This window comes from Pelmatolapia mariae, linkage group LG13 (assembly GCF_036321145.2).
Source record: "Pelmatolapia mariae isolate MD_Pm_ZW linkage group LG13, Pm_UMD_F_2, whole genome shotgun sequence".
Classification (NCBI taxonomy): domain Eukaryota; kingdom Metazoa; phylum Chordata; class Actinopteri; order Cichliformes; family Cichlidae; genus Pelmatolapia; species Pelmatolapia mariae.
The window spans coordinates 19,019,149-19,039,227 of record NC_086238.1 but is presented as its reverse complement, the minus strand read 5'-3'; the positions used below and the strand labels follow the sequence as shown (position 1 = coordinate 19,039,227).

Genomic DNA, 20,079 nt, shown 5'->3' with positions numbered 1-20,079 from the left:
AATGCTAAATGGGTCGTTGTGCTCTCTGTTGAACACGCTGAGCAGAAAGCCACTGGGTAGTTTAAAAAAAAATGCGACACCTGATATATCCGACAACCCTGAATGTAGCATAAACCTCTGCGAACACGTGATTGGTGGCGGAAGTCGAGTCTAATTAGAAGTTGACCTCGAAAGCATGAGAAATGTATGCTTGTAGGCCATGTACTGTAATAGTGTCACTTTGAGTGATTTAATTTATGAAACGTGAATGTACTCTTTGTTCTAATGGATCCTAATCTGTTGTACTGGAAAGCAGAGGGACAGGTAACGGTGCACCGCATAGCATCAGCTCTCACAGTTACCATGGAATTAGTTTCTCTCATGCTTTTTCATGACTACACTTTTCCTGTTTTACAGTCTTTCCTCCGTCGACTCAAGATCTGGGTTAATCTCCTTAATCCAACCCTCCTGCTCTCCTCTGACGTGAGTAGCAGCCACTGCAGTGATCCGATATTATGGGATGAGTGGAAAATACCTGATGTTTACCTTGTGATTCTGCTCCCTGCAGCCTGAGATACAAAAGGCTCACTCTCTCCTTGGAAGCGGAGAAAAATTAAATGAAAAGGTCAGATTATGCTGAAGGATTTAAGTGCACAGTGGTCACGTACACAACACTGTGAACCTGCTGCAGGTTGTTTTACTTCTCTTTCTTTCATTTTCTCTACTAGGATGAAGCTGCACTGACCATCTCACTTGTAAGTCTTGCAAGAAATGACCCTAAATTAAGATTTCCTCACTATCAGTCTTATTAAAGTATTGTTAAGTGGAAGGAGCTATGTTGTGCAGATGTGATTTAAAGGAGGATGACCACTTTGTCTCCACAGTCATCTGTCCACCCTGATTCTGGGGCTGCTCTTCCACTAATTTTTCGGCCACCAGGTAACAGACTTTTACAAGTGTTGTTTACAAGTTTCCATACATACATTTGCAGTGTGATCACTTCATATATGTGATAACAAAGATTTAAACAGTTGTTAAAGACGCTACAAAGGCTGCAGGCTTTCCAGATAAACACATTTAAGTCCAAACAGCAGTTGGCATGGGTTTTTTCCCATGTGTATTCCTGAAGCATTCAAATGGACCTGTTAGACTTTTACATATTTTACCTCCAAAGAAAAACTTTATCTCATATAACACATGACGAAAGTTTCAAATAACAAGGTTAACATATATAAGTAAACTGCGTGATCCAACAGCTCAGGAAGAAGAAAAGGAGCTTAAGAAGGGGGAGGAATGGGATGAAAATAACCTGTGTCAGATTGATGGGCTGCACCAGGGTCCATTATGTCTGTGAATTAAATGAAAGCTACTAGGGCTGGGCGATATGACCCAAAATTCATATGTCGATATTTTTTAGCTGGATGGCGATATACGATATATATCTCGATATTTTTTTTAAAGCCGTAAGGTAAGAACAAAAAGAGAGTTCTTAGTCAAAGCTGTGTCCCAGATGTCACACAGGCACTTTTATTAACATACAGCGTAGATGTACATGAAGAAATTACTCAAAAATAAATTATCAGCATTTATTAAATAATAATGCTCCATAAATAAAAGAAAACAATGTTGTTTTTGTGCATAACAAAAAGCTCACAATTGTGCAGTCAAAATGTAAACTAAAAGACGATGAGCATAATAACAAAGACAGATTTCGCAGCTGCTCTATTCCCAAGTTCTACTGCGTGACTTTGTAACCATGTCTCTTAACAGGTGCCATTTATGGCCCTTATACACACACATACGGTAATATTACGTTGAAGCACAGTACGTATCACTCCGCGAGGCTCCAGACTACGGTAGCCGGTGCAGCTCCGTAGCTTACCAAAGTCGTACTAAAACATTTTTTGACAGATTGCCGAGCGCCGTGTACCACATAAAATCGGTTCGCGGTCAGTAAGCACAACCAGAATTCATACATAAGGCGCACTGTCGGTTTTTGAGAAAATGAAAGGATTTTAGGCCATGCATGTCGTTAGCTCGTTAGCGTGGTTAGCTCGCTAACACGTGGGGGGGTTGTGTTCAGTGAAGGAGAGACGAGGCCGAGTAATGTTGCGTAGAGACAAAAGTGGACGAAAGAGAGGCAAACTTGCGGCTCCACAAGTATAATTATAACGTAACATATACTATATCGATATAAACGATATTGTCACATCTTATATCTCGTATGAAAATATATCGATATATATTTATTTTTTTATTTTTTTTAAAACTCGATATATCGCCCAGCCCTAAAAGCTACCCTAGTAGAATCCAAGTAAATGGGCACAATAGCAGTCCATATCTATATATTGTGCAATGAAAAAGGGGAATGAATGCAAGAATATTTCAAAACATGCAGCTTTCTTGTGATTTCTTTAAGTAGTCTTCAGGAATAATTCTCCAGGCTTCATGAAGGACATTCAAAGCTCTTCTTTGGATTTTGGCTGCCTTTTCTTCTGTTCTCTGTCAAGATGATTCCACTCTGCTTCAATAATGTTGAGGTCCAGGCTCTGGGTAGGCCAATCCATGACCGATAGCGTTCCACTGTGTGTTTTTTCTATCCAAGTATGCTTTAACTGCACTAGCAGTGTGTTTGCAAGGTGGAACTCAAATGAACTCCAGTCTTATCCCTATGTTTCCCCCTTCTTAATAATGGCTTCCTGACAGCCACCTCCCATTGAGACCATTTCTGATGAGGCTTTGGTGAGTAGTAGATGGGTTCACTGAAAGGTCAGATCCATCTCTCAGCTCCTGTGTCAGGTCTAAGGATTTTATTTTTATATTATTATTCTTTTTTTCATTTTTTCATGCCTTTCAGGTACTCTTCGTCTGCTGTAGTTTTTTGACTGTCTGATGTGTCTACAAATAACGATCGTTCATCCCTTAAGTTAAATGTTCTTTTATGCTTGAATGATTCAGAACACAGTCCTCTGAAAATGGTCAGGTACAAGGAAAGAACTGAAAAATGAGTGTAAAAGCAGCTGATGTCCAAAGAAAAACTTTGAAAGACGTTTAGAAAGCCTGCAGAACTATTTCTCAAAACCACTTAAAACACTTCTAAATAGTAAAATAAACTGTCTCCTTACAATAAAAATATTTATTTAAAAAACACAAACAAGGTGTGGCTCAAGACTTTTACACAGTGCTGTATACCGCTGAAAGAGTTTTACAGGAGATTCTGATGAGTTCATGTCCACCTGCTTCTTTTCAGCATTGTTTCCTATATCAGGACCTTTGGTAGGTGTCTACTATATATATATATTTATTATTATTATTATTATTAATTTATTAATTTATGTTTTGACAATTTCTTTTCAAAAGGAATTTTTTTTATTTAATTTCACAGGTTGTTGCCAGTCTTTTGCCACACAGCACTGTGAAACCTGCTCTGTTTTGGCAGGTAACAAAGCATATTGATCAGATTGTTCATGTCTAATATATATATTTATCAAAGTAACTAATGGCAAATATTCCACTGCACTCTTTCAGTTTCTGCTGCAGAGTTACAGTGCTGGGTTCAATTATGCAAACAGAAATTCTTCATCAGAGCAGGTAAAGTGTTTAGATCAGGCCTATATTTTCATTTATGAGCTGATTGTGTGATCATATAGCTCAATCATTTTTTTTTTAAAGGGTCTTTTCTCTAATCTCGAGCCCTCCCTCTGTTTCTGCACTTATCTCTCAGCACCAGGGGTACAACATTTCTCTGAAGCAGCTTCTGTTGATCACTGGTACAGTCTCCTATACAACATGTGCAGGGGTGTGTGCATTTTGATTATGGAAATCGTAACCGTAACGCCTCAAGTAAACTTTTGGTTTTTCAGTCATTGTTACTTTGTATCTTCTGTTTCAGGCCCTCCCTCAGATTTTTATCAACAGACTAGGTTTAAGAAGTTCAGCAGTGCAGACTTTCTTTAGGTCAATATTGCCAATCCCTCTCTCAGGTAAGTTCTGTGTGCTGAATACAAGCCGCTGTGCTTACTGCATGAATAGTATTGTGGAGACTCATACAGTAGAAATCATCCCAATGCAGACACTGTATTTAAAGTTTCCATTTTGCATTTTAGGTTTCTACTAGAGTAGCCTTGCATGATTTACAGTTCAGAATAATCCTTATTTATTTTACACTTAGCTTTGGTGCAGACCCTCTGTCTGAAACAAGCTGCTCTGCTTTTAAAGTAATTTTCTTCTTATCCTGATTGGCTTCCTCTTGCCAAATGAAGGTTTCATAGCAGGTGGTATGAGCTCACATATTTGCCTGGGAAGACCATATTGGGGATAATGGGGGGAAAAAATGAAGCCTTAGCCTATTGGTACCCTAAAAGAGCAAATGAACTAGCATAGTTTCAGCTCTGCAATGTTGTTTTACTCTCCTCAGCTACTCTGGCCTTCTTCAATGTGTTAACTGTCAGAAGTGAGGAGTCAGAAACTGGCATCCAAGTGTTTGATCACAATGGAAATCCTGTTGGCATGTCCAAAGCAGCAGGTGAAAAGGTATTTTTAAATTAATTAAAGAAAAAAAAAAATCAGTAATTTCTGTGAAATCTTGATGTACTAAAGATCTTTCCTTTTTCGTAAGGCTGTATGGGAGACTGCCTTGTCAAGAGCAGCACTGTTCGGTATGACCGCCGCCGTTCCTAATCTGCTGGTGCTACTCATGAAAAGGTCAGCCTTTTGTTAAAGCCGTCTTTAACACCCTCCGAATAAAATCAAGTTTGACCGAATAGATTTTTCTTTACAGGGTGAGACCTTTCCAGAGGAACTCTCTGCTTGTCGCTCCTTTCCGACACATAAGCACCGCGCTCGTCCTTGGCCTGATGATTCCCGTTTCATTCAGTCTCTTTCCACAGCTGGGAACGGTAAGAGTCGGGCTCCTCCTCTGCTCTCAGGTTTTGTTTTGCTTTCTTGAACTTAGTTGACACTGACCTTGTTTTGCAGATAAAGAGGGAGCAGTTGGAGGAGGAGCTGCAGGCTGCAGCGCTTGGGAGACATTTATTCTACCACAGAGGACTCTGAAAAGCAACTTTAGATAGATAGAAGACACACAATCCACTGACACATGTTCCACAAACTGCAGAGAGCATGACAGGAACAACCCCCACCACACACACACAAAAATAAAGAGTTTATTTCAAGCAACAGTGTATTTTCTAATAGAAATTTATTTCACTTTGAGTATTAGTTGGATTTATAGATATAGCAAATATTACACATTTTCATGAAAATATATTTTCAAAGTTGCACAAGCCTATGTGTTACCCTCACCTGAAATACTGCAATGTGGTGAAAAATGGATTCAACACTACAACAATGGCGCTAACGACACTGATTTAGAAGAGTGGAGAAAAAAAAAAAGAGCTTGGAAAATAAGACGTGTAATTAAATACAAGTGAGTCAGTGTGGGCATGGAAGCATTAATCGTTATTTAATCAGCTCAAGACTGAAGTGGAAGCTGTTAGTACAAGTCTGAAAAATCTCCACCGCACAACAGTTTACTTGTTTCAGCTGTGCGCGGCGCTAATGCTGTTAGTAAAATAGAAAATGTGACATTCCTTTAAAAGGAGAAAAAAAAAAAGAATCTACAAGTTGTGCAGTGTCTGCTACACTTGTAATCTGATTTCCCCGTACAGCAAAGTTTCTATCAGCTAATTCGGTAATTGCAAAACCTGCTCACACATCTGCCAGTACAAAGTGAGTACCCAGCCACGAACAAGTTTTGTGACATTTGGAGTTGCTGCGTTGCACCGTGAACAGGAAGCTAACGTGGGAAAACGCTCTGATGGAAAATCACTGCTCGTTGTTTCTGCTCTACAAACTCCAAGTCAACAGCTGCGGCGCTTTTCCCCTCATACCTGTTACTGTTAAGGGATAAACCTTGCATTGTTTTACATTTTTCAGCAAATCCCACATAAAGACCATCGTTTCAGATTACACAAAAACTCAAGCAGCTGTGCACTGAGGGCTATACCTCAGGCAACAGCCAGTCTGTTCACATTGTGTGTTGATATTTTTAATAACTTGAGCTGTAGATTAATTTAGTTTCTGCTAAAAAACATTAAATATCACCAAACTAATCCTTTCATTGCTCCCATTATTGGTGTGTGAGTCCCCTGATGTATTAGACAAGCAGTGCACCATAAAATCTGATGCTAGGGACACTTTTCTTCCTTGTATTAACAGTGTGACATTTAAAAAAACAAAAACCGTAATGATCCCAACAGTGAGTCCATGCTGCAGATGGTAACCTGCAGTAGAGTGTTTGAAAACAGCCTTATATCCTCAAGAGCTGCTCTGCAGCCGCCAAATGAAAGAGGAAGTTCTCCGTCGCTGGAGGGAAATGACGCTGCTTTAAACCTTCCAGTGTGATTTTAGAGTCTTCACACTCATCAGCAAGAGCAACCAGGTTAGCGAGGATCTCTTTAGTCTTGACAGAAATGTCCTGCAGATGAAGGGCACATTAGATTTAAGACTAGGTTTCTTATAGCTGGTGCTTTCCTGTCCTGTGTTTTTAACTACGTTCTTACCTTGATCACCTGACTGTCTGACTTCTCCGCGTCCTCCGCAGACTGCACGATGAGTTGGCCGATGTCCTTGTGCAACTTCCCCATAGCCATGGCTTCTGTTGCGAGAGACTCAGCATCAGTCTGAGAGAATCAAAGCAACATATTGCTCTCTCTTTGAACACATGCTACCTTTAGCACTCTGGGATACTGTGATGGTGCTGTCTGGGAGGTTCACAAACACATCAAACAAATCCGTTCTGTTGCTCACTTCCGGATTTACAAACCCTGCTATGTATCCTGTGGAGGAAGCAAACATATTGGAGCATTAATAATTCACCCATTCACCGCAGTCATGGCAGTGCAGATAGTTCCTAAGCTGCGTGATGAGTTTTCTGTTAATTAGACAGATAAACCAGTAGGCAGCCTCACCGGGGCATTTCTTTAAATCCTCCAGTTCAGCATCACTCAGGTGGACGTACGGGTGGAGGATGGACCAGTCTTTCCTGTGCCACACGAGAGCTGGCAGAACTCTGAGAGACAAACAGAGAAAAGAGTTACCCACACGAGACAATTATGTCCACTATAAAATGATTATGAAAGTCTTAAATTCACCTCGTGAACTCCAACAACGCTTCAATCCGAGGGTGATGGACAACAATCCGCTTCTTCAGCATCAAGGCTGTATACAGGATGATGGTCTCCATCCCGAACTGAGACACCACATCTGAGACAAGAGCAGAAACGTGGTCGAAGATTTGAGATCTTCTGACTTTTTCCACTAACAGCTAACATTTTAAAATCTTCAATGAATTAATTAAAAAAGCTGTACATCAATTAAAAGAGGATATAATAATTACCTAGACGCCAAACTGCGTTTGCATAATGTTTTCCTGCCGTCCCCAGTAATTAATTTATTGTTATCCCATATTTTTTACACTACTTAATGCAGAAATAGTTGCTTGAGATGATATATAAATGGTGTCATCGTGTATTTTCTCCATGATTATGACTCTGGCTCCATTGTTTCCGGCACGCTGAGCACCATCTGCTGCACGAGTAGCAGAGTAGCATCACAGCTGAGCAAACAGTGGTGCAGTTTTCACAATAAATTGCTGGTTTCTAGTTTGTGAAATTTATAACTTCAAAGTTCATAAATGACAACCCCATCATTTTCCATTTAAAGTATATCTCACCATATATGTATATGCCCGTGTAAAAAATTTTCACGTGACTTTATGGAGACATGATTAAGTACACCTCATCATTCGGTAGCTCGTGGGACCACTTTAAACAGCAATAACATAAACTCATAATTTTCTCTCTGATTTCTCTAACATCACTAGAGGCATTTTGGCCCAGTCTTCTTTACAACATAGCTTCAGTTCATTGACGTTTTACAGTCAGTCATTTATGCACAGCTCTTTTAAGGAAAACTTCAGCTATCAGACAGATGGGCCTCTTTGGTACTTTGGTATACAGGGGAATTCTGGTTGACTCAATGACTGTAAGGTGCCCAGGGCCCTGTGGCAGCAAAACTAGCCCGAATCATCCCATCCACCTCCATGCTTGACAGTTGGTATGAGGCGTTTGTAGCTGCATCATGGCCAAACATCTCCACTTTATTGTCATCTGTCCAAAGGATACTGTTTCACAAGTTTTGTTCTTTGCAAACCTAAAATGTGTTCCTATGTTCTTTTTTAATGATTTTTTTTACCCCCCAAAAAATAGGCTTTCTTCTGGTAACCCTCCCAAAGCCATCCTTGTTCCGTCTTTTTATTATTGTTCCTCCATGAATGTCAGTATTTAACATTCTAACTGTGGCCTGTAGAGTCTGAGACGTAGCTCTTGTGTTTTTTGTGATTTCTCTGAACAGTGATTGGTCTGACACGGGGATGAGTTGCTGCAACGTGCACTTCTGGAAGGATTGTGGTATTGTGTTAACACATGCCTCAATGCTCCAGACCAGCAAACTGACAAAACTTCTGCTTTTATAGAGGTTCTCACACTTAACAATGATAGATTAATCAAATACATTTGATTAGCAGCACCTGGGTACCCTCTTATTAAAGCAGTAAGTTTATTAGATTTTCTCAGGACTGCATAGAGTTGTAAGAAAACTTTCATTTTCATGTGAAATATTAGCTGACCCTGATATGTTAACACTGGATTTTTTTTACTTCCTAAAAACCTCCAGTAACCGTGGGGGTTTATAATAAGAGCTAAAAAGCATGAATTCTTTGCTTTTAAAAAGTTTAAACTGTGTTTGGCCACAATAAAACAAATGAAACAAATAACAAAATCTTAAATAGCAGATTTGTGTACACAGGAAAGTCAGGGAAAGGTGTTCAGTATTTTTACGTGTGTTCCTCTTAACAAATGTGAAGTCTTACCTTTGACTGAACCTGCCAAGTAGGCTTTCCGAACATCGTAGTCCTTAATGAGAAACGAGCCGTTTTCGTCACTCTGACAGATTCCTTTGGTGAGGACGGTGATGTAGGCTTCCATCATTTTCACCGGACTTCCGTGTTTGACATACATCCTGAGAAATAAATGTAACTGTGTGAGTTCAGCCCAAAGCACAAAGACATAAGGTGATGCTTCGTATTCATAAAGGCTGTCACCTGCAGAGTATTCTACTGAGTGCAGCATATTTCTCAGGGTTGAAGTCTTTTGCTGTAACAACTACTGAAAAATGAGTGACCTTGACGAGGAGAAAGAGAGACATTAAAGAAATGCTCATCTATGGAGGGATGAAGATATTATATGTGACAAAAAGGATGAAGCTAATGCCTGGATAAAGACACCTTACCTTGTTTAGTGCTGTCGGCTCCTGTACTTCCATTGTAGTAATGTAATACCAGGTACGAGAGAACTGACCAAACACAAAGGTGTGAAAGTCACGGCCATCGTGCGTCAGGCAGCACTTGCTGAGCAGGACTTCCCTTAGTTCGTCGCCCACAGATGGATAGCACCACACCCACAAAGTGTCTCCATTCACATCTTTCTCTGAAGGAGGGGAAATAAAAGCAACATGTAGCAACATTTAGCATGTCAGGAGAAGGAAATGCATTCAGACTGGACTTTCAGGGTCTTCTAAGAGCATCACTACCAATAACAAGGTTACTGGAGGCGCTCAGGAACCCATCCAGAGCCATTCAGGTTGAACATGCAGGAGCAATAAACCAGTGAGGGGACATTCTCGGAACACAGTAGTATCATGTGATTGTCCTGCATGTTCAGCGGATCTGAGACGCCGACTTCGCTTTAAAAAAACAGACAAAAGAACGACTTCCGAACCGAAACTTACCGATTAATCCCACGCTTAACATAAGCTGCGTTTCAGTCGTTGCCATATTCCATACCTGAAACAGTTCATAAGCACAAGTTAACTGGAGAGCAGCCACCGGCCGTCTTCTTCTGCGGACATAGATGTAACAGAAAAGTTACCTTGAGAGTTCATGCGAGATCAGAATGCCAGAGAGCGATGCTGGATGGGTTTAATTGGACAGAAAGTGGCTAAAACTTGCCAGCAGTCTGATTCAGATGATTTCTGCTGCTGTCAACAGACATTTCCTCTCTCTCTCTGCGAAGCTGCTTCCCTCTTCCGGGACAGGAGGGCTGTGCAGGGAGGAGCTACGCAGCTCACAGCCAATCACAGCAGCCGTAACGGTGCGTTCACGGTAGTTCACAAAATGCAAGTTAGATTCACGGACGGCAGGAAAATATAAATTTAAAATTTTATAAACCCTTAGCATTTCACATTAGGATGTGATAGAAAAGTCTGCGTTTGCACGTAATCTGTAGCACAGATATATGTTTTTGAAAGTAAAACAGTCAAAATAAAATCAAGATTGCTTTTAAGATTGTATACTGTACTGTAAGTGGCAATATTGGACAGGCAGTGGAGCACATTCTCTAACATAATGATTATATTTATCCAGCTAATAATTGTATTCTATTTAGCTTTAAATTATCATTTTTTATGTTACTTATTGAGCTACTTTTAATTTTGTCATATTCCGTTTTACTGAGTTATTCGACTTTGTTTAGCTATTGTTTCACTGTTTTATTGGTTGTGTTTACTCTTTGCTACCTATACACGAGAATTTACGAACTTTGTGGATAAATTGGGCTCTATCTTATCTTATTTCACACTCTTAAATAAACAGACACTCTTTTATCTATTCAGACAAAGTCTCTCAACCTCTATATTACAAAAGATATATACAGATTAAAATAAAATACAAACGAAATAAAACTGATGTGGAAATTGGTGCTTATTCTTCTAGGCTAGTAGCATGGTTTAAATCAGGTTTTGACAGAGGTTGTGTGGCTTTTCTTTGATCATATCCGCATCGATTGAATTGATCTTTTTTGAGTTAATTTTTTTCTGAATAGTACTTGAAGGTACCATTGGGGGGAGCACATACGGGAACCTTATACCATCAGAGTTGCCAGGTTTGATTAAAGCCCTCACTTGGGAAGTTTGGATTTCGCATCGCTATTCTACGTTCTAAAATGGACCAGTGACTTCAGACGGCCACTGGTGCTAACGCTATAAAAACTTTCATAAAAGCAGAAGAATTACAAGTTATTTCCTGTTTTAAACTGTATCATTTTAATGATCATATTTCCGTTACTGAAAACATGCCACAGCCAACTGAATCATTTATGTGTTTGCATATCCAAAAAGGTCTACAAGATGTGAAAAGGGTGTGTTTACAAATGATAAAAGTGAAATAAAATAATAACAACACTACGCGGATACGCTGAACTGTACGTTGTATTAAGTTAAGTGTCTTTATTTCCTTTCACCGCCACACAGATGCGGCGCACACAGTGTGGGATTGGGTGGAGGAATAACACGTGACGCAACTGGCAACCCTACCAAGGCCACTCACGAGGTTGTTCCTTTCTCAGCCAGCACCGTTGCACAGAGTGAGTGCGTGGCTTTGATGGACTGGTAAAATTTCTTAAAATTAATCCAAGTCAACCAATTTTGAGCTTTGCTAAAAGGTCATCGACATGCCGGCGTATTTTCAGCGGCCAGAGAATGCTCTGAAACGAGCGAACGGTGAGTATACAAACGGCTTCGTGTTTTAACAGATGGGCCACATCCATGCTAACTACTGGGAGAAGGGTTAGCTGGCTTTAGCGGTTGGTGACTCGTTGTTATTAGCCGGCCGGGCTAACTGCTAACGCTAGCCGGATGGCGGGGAAGCCATATCGAAATTGTGGAGCTACGTTGGTATGTAGCCAACCGTCTAAGCAATTTTTTAATTACTTTTCTAAAAAGTCGTTGTTTTTGTAAGTAGCTGCCAGAGAGGTGTTAACACCCCAAGTAGCTTTACGGTGTTGTTAACGCTGCCTGAGAAACAGTGCTGTAAGTAGATCCTACTATCACGACGCACAAACAGCGGCCTTATCAGCCGGCGCTAGCTAACCACGGTGTTTGAAGCGTTTGCATTGATGATGATGCGGGACTTTACGCGTTTATTGTTGACTTATATTATTTTAACGTGTTTGCGCAGAGTTTCTTGAGGTTGGCAAGAAGCAGCCGGCCTTGGATGTCTTGTACGATGTCATCAAAAGCAAGAAACACCGAACATGGCAGAAGATCCACGAGCCCATTATGCTCAAATATCTGGAGCTCTGCGTCGATCTTCGCAAGAGTCACCTGGCCAAGGAGGGTCTCTACCAGTACAAGAACATCTGCCAGCAGGTCTGCAAGAAAAATCTGTGATTTGTGCACACACAGAATCATTTATGCAAAATAGAAGTTTAGCCTAAATGTAAGCGCTTTCTGTTTCCAGGTGAACATCAAGTCTTTGGAGGATGTGGTTAGGGCCTACCTGAAGCTGGCAGAGGAGAAGACTGAGACAGCCAAGGAGGAGTCCCAGCAAATGGTCCTGGACATCGAAGATCTGGATAACATCCAGACCCCAGAAAGGTGATGCTGCTTAAGTTTTTATAGAGTAAATCAGCTGTTTAACACATGACTTAATTAATTTCTTAGGGCTGTTATTTGATTTAACTTTAAGTTTTGATTTGTTTTTTCAATTAAATAAATAAACTTTACTAATGTGGAACTTGTTTTGATTTCAGCGTGCTCCTGAGTGCTGTGAGTGGAGAGGACACTCAGGATCGTACTGATCGCCTGCTCCTCACTCCGTGGGTGAAGTTCCTGTGGGAGTCCTACCGCCAATGCCTTGACCTGCTGAGAAACAACTCCAAGGTGGAGCGTCTATACCATGACATTGCACAGCAAGGTAGGGACACGCATTAAATTACTTTTTAATTACTGCCTGTTTTCATGATGTCATGTTATAGTCCTAAGTCAATGTTCCACGCTGCTTACTACCATCTTAATATAAAGTTTTTGTATTTGTAATTGTTTTCTGTATATGAATGTAAATTAACACCAATGCATGTATAGGATGTTTTATCAAACACAAATCTTACCCATTCAAGTAATTTAATTATTATTCAGAAATGTATTTCAAGTCTGTTTGCTGTGAGTCTAGGATTAGCTAATCCTCCAAGTATTACAGTAGTTAGGCAAAGCAATGTGATGTAATAAGATATAATGAAACAGATTAAATTAGTTGTCAAAGTAAACAGTTGTTGTTAGTATTAATAATAAATAACTGAATAGTTTTGCAACGGCAAACATTTTTACAGTTAAAACCTTTAGGTGCGAGGCTCTAAATTCTCTGTCTTCTTACCTTCACTGCAGCATTCAAGTTTTGCCTTCAGTACACCCGCAAGGCAGAATTTCGTAAGCTCTGTGACAACCTGCGCATGCATCTGGGTCAGATCCAGCGCCATCACAACCAGAGCACTGCCATCAATCTGAACAACCCTGAAAGTCAGTCCATGCACCTGGAGACACGTCTGGTGCAGCTGGACAGCGCCATAAGCATGGAGCTGTGGCAGGTTAGTCTACCTAACACTCTTCAACAACTACACAAGCATTTTCGGTTGCCTCCACTGTTGTGGGATGCTGTAATGTACAGCTGGCGATGTATAATATTATAGTAGCTTTGAAACATGGTGAACGTAAAATTAATGGTACTAATGCAATTATTCTTTTTCCTCTCAGGAAGCATTCAAGGCTGTTGAGGACATCCATGGCCTGTTTGCTCTTTCCAAGAAGCCTCCCAAACCACAGCTGATGGCCAACTACTACAACAAGGTGTCTACTGTATTCTGGAAATCTGGAAACGCTCTCTTCCATGCCTGCACACTTCACCGGCTCTATCACTTGTCCAGGGAGATGCGAAAGAATCTGACCCAAGAGGAGATGCAGCGGTATTCCATTAATTCCTTGTGGATAAATGCACCAGTGTTTGTTTGTTTGTTTTAAACTTGATTGTGACCAGATTTGTATTAAAATTTACTTTCAATTTTCAGGATGTCTACCCGAGTCCTCCTGGCTACGCTGTCTATTCCCATCACCCCTGAGCGTACCGATATTGCTCGCTTGCTGGACATGGATGGCATCATTGTTGAGAAACACCGAAGGCTAGCTACCCTCCTGGCCCTGCAGTCTCCACCAACCCGCCAAAGTCTCATTAATGATATGGTACATTATGCGCTCAAGAAGCGCTCACACCCTTTTAAGAATATCGGTTTTTGGTTTTGTTTTTATCTGTTCTTTAATTTGTTTTAATTTTTTTGACAAATGTATGATTTTTGTGTTTTAGGTGAGATTTAACTTGCTGCAGTATGTTGTACCTGATGTGAAAGAACTTTACAACTGGCTTGAGGTCGACTTTCATCCTCTGAAGCTGAGCGGGAGAGTGACCAAGGTAAACTATCCAGCTCCATGTGGCAGCAGCAGACGTAATAATTACAAGGAGCCGTCGTTCAGTTCTTTTTCTTACCTACAGCTTGAAGTTTATTCATTTAATTAACATTTATTGTTGCTTGTAATGTCGTACTCTTCTAGGTGTTAAACTGGGTGAGAGATCAGGCTGAGAAGGAACCTGATCTTCAGCAGTATGTCCCACATCTGCAGAGTAACACCATCCTGAGGCTCTTGCAACAGGTAATCCTCTCTCTCTCTCTTCTGGTTAATCTTTTTTTCTAAATCACTTCTACCCTGAAATGGGTGTAATTGTCTTCATTTTTTAAATTTTAGGTTGCACAGATCTATCAAAGCATCGAGTTCAGTCGTCTGGCCTCTCTGGTTCCATTTGTGGACGCCTTCCAGCTGGAGCGCTCCATTGTAGATGCTGCACGGCATTGTGATCTGCAGGTAAGATTCACATTGGTAGAGATGATGTAGTTTTTTACACACTGACATTACTGATGGTCCAGAAACAGGGATGTGAACTATTACTGAAGTAGCATGCTGCGTTTTTGCAGATTATCTAACATTTCTTTTTGTCTTGTAGGTCAGAATAGACCACACCTCTAAAACTCTGAGCTTCGGCTCTGATCTGAACTACTCGACCAAAGAGGATGCTCCTGTTGGACCTTTCCTGCAGAACATGCCGTCAGAGCAGATAAGGAACCAGCTCACTGCCATGTCTGCATCTTTGGCTAAAGCCATACAGGTCATCAAGCCTGCCTCCATCCTGGTGAGTTCAACCTCTAACTTATACACAGTGACCAGAGGCACCTAATATACAGCGCTTTTTTTTTTCTTTATGTACATACAGTGACTGTATTTTTCATGTTATATTTAAAACATTACTCGTGTTATGCCTTTGTTTGAATTCAAGTGCATTTTATTAATTTTTTTTAAATTATTCTTTCTCAGCAAGAGCGAGAGGAGCATAACCAACAGGCCATCGCTGCCTACCTGAAAAATGCCCGCAAGGATCACCAGCGCATCCTGGCTCGTAGACAGACCATCGAAGAGCGTAAGGAGCGCCTGGAGAGCTTAAACATTCAGCGTGAGAAGGAGGAGCTAGAACAGCGGGAGGCTGAGATGCAGAAGGTTCGCAAGGCAGAGGAGGAGCGTCTGCGGCAGGAGGCCAAAGAAAGGGAGAAGGAGCGCATCATGGAGGAGCACAAGCAGATCAAGAAGAAGAATGCCCGTGAGCGCTTGGAGCAGATCAAGAAGACTGAACTTGGAGCAAAGGCTTTCAAGGATATCGACATTGAGGTGATGAAATGTAGCCATAATCAACTTGATCTGGGTAAATTTCACATGGATTACATTTTTAATGTAAATCTAACAAACTGGTTTTGTTGCAGGACCTGGAAGAACTGGACCCTGACTTCATCATGGCTAAACAGGTGGAGCAGCTGGAGAAGGAGAAGAAAGAACTTCAGGAGCGTCTGAAGAACCAGGAGAAAAAGGTAATGGTATTAAATCAGTAAAAGTATTGATAACTTAAATATGTACTGGGCCCTAAGTTTTATTTCTCTTCAGATTGACTATTTTGAGAGGGCAAAGCGTCTTGAGGAGATTCCCCTGATCAAAAAAGCTTATGAGGAGCAGCGTGTCAAGGATATGGAACTGTGGGAGCTCCAGGAGGAGGAGAGGGTAAGTGGGCAGGAAAAAAGCACTTTACATAAAGAGATAAAAACAAATGTAAAAAATCTGAGCATCTGGAATGTAACAAGTTGTTCTTCTCTTTATGTAGATTAGTACCATGAAAGTTGAACGGGAGAAGGCTCTGGAGCACAAGAAGCGCATGTCCAGGATGATGGAGGACAAAGAGAACTTCCTGTCCAAAATAACAGCTGCTCGTAGCTTCATTTATGAGGTAAGACTGCTTAGTCAATCTCTGAGCATTAGCTGACTATGAGGACTGAAGCAGTGCTTTCAGCTTCACTTCTGTGCCTTTTAAAGGAAAAACTGAAGGCTTTCCAAGAGCGCTTGATAGAGGAAAGGAAGAAGCGCCTGGAAGACAGAAAGAGACAGCGCAAAGAGGACAGACGTAATGCTTACTACCGGGAAAAAGAAGAAGAGGCACAGCGTATTCATGAGGAGCAGCTCAAGAAAGGTTTGTACAATTTTTCCAGTCGAATCCGTGATCCAACCTGTCCTCATAAAGTTAGGACAGGAGCTCATATTCCACAGAGAACCAGGAAGGAATTTTTTATTTTTTTTTAAATAGAGCGTGAAGAGCGTGAACGCCTGGAACAAGAGCAGCGAGAGGAGGAGGAGAGGGAGTACCAGGAGCGTCTACGAAAGCTTGAGGAGCAAGAACGGAAGCAGCGTCTTCGTCAGCAGGAGATTGAGGAGCGAGAACGACGCCGTGAGGAGGAGAGAAGGGTCCCACAGGAGGAGAAGCCAAAGGTTTGGATGTGTTTTTTAATAAGTTGCTTTTGCTTACCCCAAGATGGCTGGGATGGGCTGTGTAAGGATAATGGTCTACAGGACTTTGAGTAATCTTGAAGTATCATGTGATTCTGTTAAAAGGAGGAGGGAGGATGGAGACGACGCACAGAGGGTGGGGATTCAGAGTGGCGTCGTCCTGCACCAGACAGGTGTGTGTCACTAACACTTAGTTCCTGCTTTTCTTCTTGTAATGCCGACTCAGCTATGAATGGCTTCTCTAACAACAACTGTGTGCTCCCTAGGGCTTGGAGACAGGACGGCCGAGATGATGACAAGGAGGAGAAAGAGTTACCTTTCAGACGAGATGGTCCTCGTAGAAGCGGAGAGGACAGAGGTCCCCGTAGGGTCTTTGACGATGAACGAGGCCCACGCCGTGGTGAGGATGAAGACCGCCCTGTTCGCAGAGGGTTGGATGATGACCGTGGTCCACGCAGAGGTTTCGACGATGATCGTGGTCCAAGGCGTGGTGGAGATGACGACCGTGGTCCTAGACGTGGCTTTGATGATGACAGAGGTCCTCGTAGAGGCATGGATGAATCCAGGGGACCCAGGCGTGGAGCTGATGACGACTGGGGCCCCAGAAGAGGAGATGATGACCGAGTTGGAAGGAGAGGTATGGATGATGGGCCACGTCGTGGTGGTGATGACGCCAAACCCTGGAAACCACTGGGCCGACCTGGTAAGTCTGTAGCCAATTGGCTATCAGTAAATAATAGAAAAGTCTTGTTATCCAACAGCCAGGCAGCTGGTCTGTGCCTAAATGTCAAGTCTTAATAAAATGATGATAATGAACGCCTCTGATATAGGGGGCTGGCGTGAGCGAGAGAAGGCCAGAGAGGAGAGCTGGGGACCTCCCCGGGGTGGCCCCCATGATGATGGAGATGATGGCGAAGGAGACGAAAGATCCAGCGACCGCAACAGAGACCGTCGTCCACACAGGTGGGGCTAATAGATCTATGCCTGTATGCTGAGTTATTCGTAGCACCACGGAGGATGTGACAATTTGCTTTTCAGGTAGTTGTTGGCAGAGTTTATAATTGGTGTCACTGTGCGTTCACAGAGAGGATGGTATCTGGAGAAGAGGGGGTACTGATGAGGCAAGCAGCTGGAGAGAATCTCGCAGAGAGGAGGCAGACCGCGACGATCGACGTGATCGAGACGATCGACGTGATCGAGACGATCGACGCGACCGTGATGATCGCCGCGATAGAGACCGTCGTGATAGAGATCGCCGTGATGATCGTGACAGCAGAGGCCCACCCAGAGATCCTGATGATGGTGAGCAGAGCATGTTTTAGACTTGCTTTCAGTGTCTCATTAAGTGTGATCTAAGTAATTTATTTTATGCACAAATGGTAACTTTGTTTCAGAAAATTGCTATATGAAATGTAAATTAAAAAAAATTAAAAAAAACTGCAGAGATTTACCAATAATTTAAGCTCTGCTTTTATTAATAATAATCCTATATCAAGCTTGAATGGAGAACATTTTGATTCCAAAACTAGTATGGTTTGTTCCCAAACACTTTTGTTGTTAAGAGATGTTAAAAGAAAACTGATGTGCACAACATCACCATGGTTTTTATCTTGCTGAAATCAAATATAAAATAATCACAGTTGAGAGAGATTTAAAACACTGTAGACGCTGGTGTCCCTGATCGAACTCTCCATCCTCAATCCACTGAGCTCATCTTCTGACTGTCAAAAATTTCAACGTGAAGATAACTTATTCAGCCAGCAGAGGGCACTGCATACTCATTTAATACATGCTCTGCTACATAAGCTTTTTTTTTTTTTTTTTTTTTTTTTTAAAGAAATCATCCACTTTGGACACACAAAACTTCCAAAGTTAAAACTTAAAATTTCCGTTGCTGGAATATTTTCTACGAAACATCTTTGTTCCCCACAGGTGGTTCTTGGCGTCGTGGAGGTGAGGATAAACGTGAGGATAAACGTGAGGATAAACGTGAGGAGCGCGACAGGGACCGAAACAGAGAACCAGGACGGGACCGTGATCGTGACGCTGATGGAGAGAAGGGCTGGCGTACTGACAAAGAAAACCTTCGCCGCACCAAAAATGAGACAGATGATGATGGCTGGACCACCGTTCGCCGCTGAACCTCAGCTCATGCCTCAATCAATAAAAAATGATTTAAAATAATAATAATAATTATAATAATCTTAAATACCACATCACTCTGTTGGCCACAGTGTTTCATTGGTGGCCAAAAAATACCTTTGATTTGATTTGAGTATTTGTAGAATGTAGTTTCCTGGGAAGTGATTTTGTTTTATTTTTATTTTGACCTGCAGTTTTGAACCAGAAACTCCTCACCTTTAAACACCATTAACCAATGAACTTGTGTTCACTTAGGTTTCAGTGAAGCATTACTGTAACCCCCAGTGGTTGGAAATGTTCTTACCTTAGTGAAGTTAATCTGACCTACATGCAAACCAGTGAACCTGCTACAATATTCAATGCAAACTCAGTGTACCACCAACTGCCTCTTTTATTGACTGTACCTTGCATAGATGTTATGGCACAGATCTACAACTCTTCTAATGGCTGTGACTAGGAATCTTGTCACCTGCTTCAGTTATTTCAGCTCTTCCATCTAATATGAGATGCTTTTTAACCTGTTAAAGAACTAGTGGAATTTACATTTTGTGCATGCATAGAGTATTGAAATGGTCTGGCTTCATATCCAGTGTGTGCTTCTATCTTGCTGCAATCAATGGTATCACACCAGGTTGCATGTGTACAGATAAAGCCTTTATTAATAAAGACAATGCTCACCAGGGATATGCTCTCTTTGTCTTCAATGGGATATTAAATGTTAGAGCATGCTGTCCTCAGCTTTGCCTAGTTTAGATCAATAAAGTCACAGATAACCTTATGAACATACGTTTTAGAAATAAAGCCTGCTTGCAAATGCATTTTAATACTTAGTTGCTTTACTCATTTAAATTATGTTGATACTTGCACATGATGAAGCTTTTCGTTTAGATTCTGGTTTCTGGTTTCTAAATTAATCCCACATCACTGAAGTATCACTGCTAATATATAAACAACAACACATGGGAATGCTGCATTGTAATCCAGAACGTCTTGGCTACCTTGAGGCTGAAACTGAAACATGTATGCCCAAATATTTAGGAGCGGTCAGACTGCTGGCCTGGCAAACAAGATAATAATTCAAAACTGCTTGTGAAGGCTACAACCGTAAGACACTGGCGATCTGAACTTTGTAAAGCCTTT

The 20,079-nt window shown here is 41.4% G+C and overlaps 3 protein-coding genes across 3 annotated transcripts; 2 read left to right on the top strand and 1 right to left on the bottom strand.

Moving 5' to 3' along the window:
• Window positions 1-137: 137 nt before the first annotated feature.
• On the top strand, window positions 138-5,160 carry sfxn4 (sideroflexin 4). The gene is made up of 14 exons (XM_063491800.1): window positions 138-303; window positions 397-462; window positions 548-604; window positions 708-734; window positions 864-918; window positions 3,230-3,255; window positions 3,365-3,418; window positions 3,508-3,570; window positions 3,704-3,778; window positions 3,872-3,962; window positions 4,397-4,512; window positions 4,598-4,683; window positions 4,760-4,877; window positions 4,957-5,160. Exons 1-14 carry the CDS (start codon window positions 265-267, stop codon window positions 5,032-5,034), a joined length of 951 nt encoding a protein of 316 aa, XP_063347870.1. The 5' UTR covers window positions 138-264; the 3' UTR covers window positions 5,035-5,160.
• A 28-nt stretch (window positions 5,161-5,188) lies between these two features.
• On the bottom strand, window positions 5,189-10,128 carry dennd10 (DENN domain containing 10). Its single transcript, XM_063491799.1, has 10 exons — window positions 9,969-10,128; window positions 9,829-9,883; window positions 9,331-9,527; window positions 9,143-9,222; window positions 8,912-9,060; window positions 7,134-7,245; window positions 6,951-7,051; window positions 6,711-6,818; window positions 6,543-6,637; window positions 5,189-6,457 (listed from the first exon to the last, which is right to left on the bottom strand). The coding sequence occupies exons 2-10, from the start codon at window positions 9,872-9,874 to the stop codon at window positions 6,290-6,292; spliced, it is 1,056 nt and encodes a 351-aa protein (XP_063347869.1). The 5' UTR covers window positions 9,875-9,883; window positions 9,969-10,128; the 3' UTR covers window positions 5,189-6,289.
• A 1,291-nt stretch (window positions 10,129-11,419) lies between these two features.
• On the top strand, window positions 11,420-19,621 carry eif3s10 (eukaryotic translation initiation factor 3, subunit 10 (theta)). Its single transcript, XM_063491631.1, has 22 exons — window positions 11,420-11,595; window positions 12,053-12,243; window positions 12,335-12,471; window positions 12,627-12,790; window positions 13,258-13,457; window positions 13,624-13,832; window positions 13,935-14,106; window positions 14,228-14,332; window positions 14,473-14,571; window positions 14,665-14,781; window positions 14,921-15,106; window positions 15,289-15,636; window positions 15,729-15,833; window positions 15,907-16,020; window positions 16,121-16,243; window positions 16,330-16,483; window positions 16,598-16,779; window positions 16,903-16,970; window positions 17,064-17,500; window positions 17,628-17,760; window positions 17,882-18,099; window positions 18,730-19,621. Exons 1-22 carry the CDS (start codon window positions 11,547-11,549, stop codon window positions 18,936-18,938), a joined length of 3,720 nt encoding a protein of 1,239 aa, XP_063347701.1. The 5' UTR covers window positions 11,420-11,546; the 3' UTR covers window positions 18,939-19,621.
• Window positions 19,622-20,079: the final 458 nt, after the last annotated feature.

What these genes read in the sequence shown, in the direction of transcription:
- sfxn4 (XM_063491800.1), top strand. Translation starts at nt 265, where the DNA reads ATGGATCCTAATCTGTTGTACTGGAAAGCAGAGGGACAG. An exon ending in CTGGTGCTACTCATGAAAAG is followed by an intron (nt 4,684 to 4,759) that starts GTCAGCCTTTTG and finishes TTTTCTTTACAG; the next exon opens with GGTGAGACCTTTCCAGAGGA. An exon ending in TCTTTCCACAGCTGGGAACG is followed by an intron (nt 4,878 to 4,956) that starts GTAAGAGTCGGG and finishes CTTGTTTTGCAG; the next exon opens with ATAAAGAGGGAGCAGTTGGA.
- dennd10 (XM_063491799.1), bottom strand. Translation starts at nt 9,874, where the DNA reads ATGGCAACGACTGAAACGCAGCTTATGTTAAGCGTGGGATTAATCG. An exon ending in AGCCGACAGCACTAAACAAG is followed by an intron (nt 9,223 to 9,330) that starts GTAAGGTGTCTT and finishes CTCCTCGTCAAG; the next exon opens with GTCACTCATTTTTCAGTAGT. An exon ending in CTCAGTAGAATACTCTGCAG is followed by an intron (nt 9,061 to 9,142) that starts GTGACAGCCTTT and finishes TTTATTTCTCAG; the next exon opens with GATGTATGTCAAACACGGAA.
- eif3s10 (XM_063491631.1), top strand. Translation starts at nt 11,547, where the DNA reads ATGCCGGCGTATTTTCAGCGGCCAGAGAATGCTCTGAAACGAGCGAAC. An exon ending in ACAAGAACATCTGCCAGCAG is followed by an intron (nt 12,244 to 12,334) that starts GTCTGCAAGAAA and finishes TTCTGTTTCCAG; the next exon opens with GTGAACATCAAGTCTTTGGA. An exon ending in TCCTGAGGCTCTTGCAACAG is followed by an intron (nt 14,572 to 14,664) that starts GTAATCCTCTCT and finishes TTTAAATTTTAG; the next exon opens with GTTGCACAGATCTATCAAAG.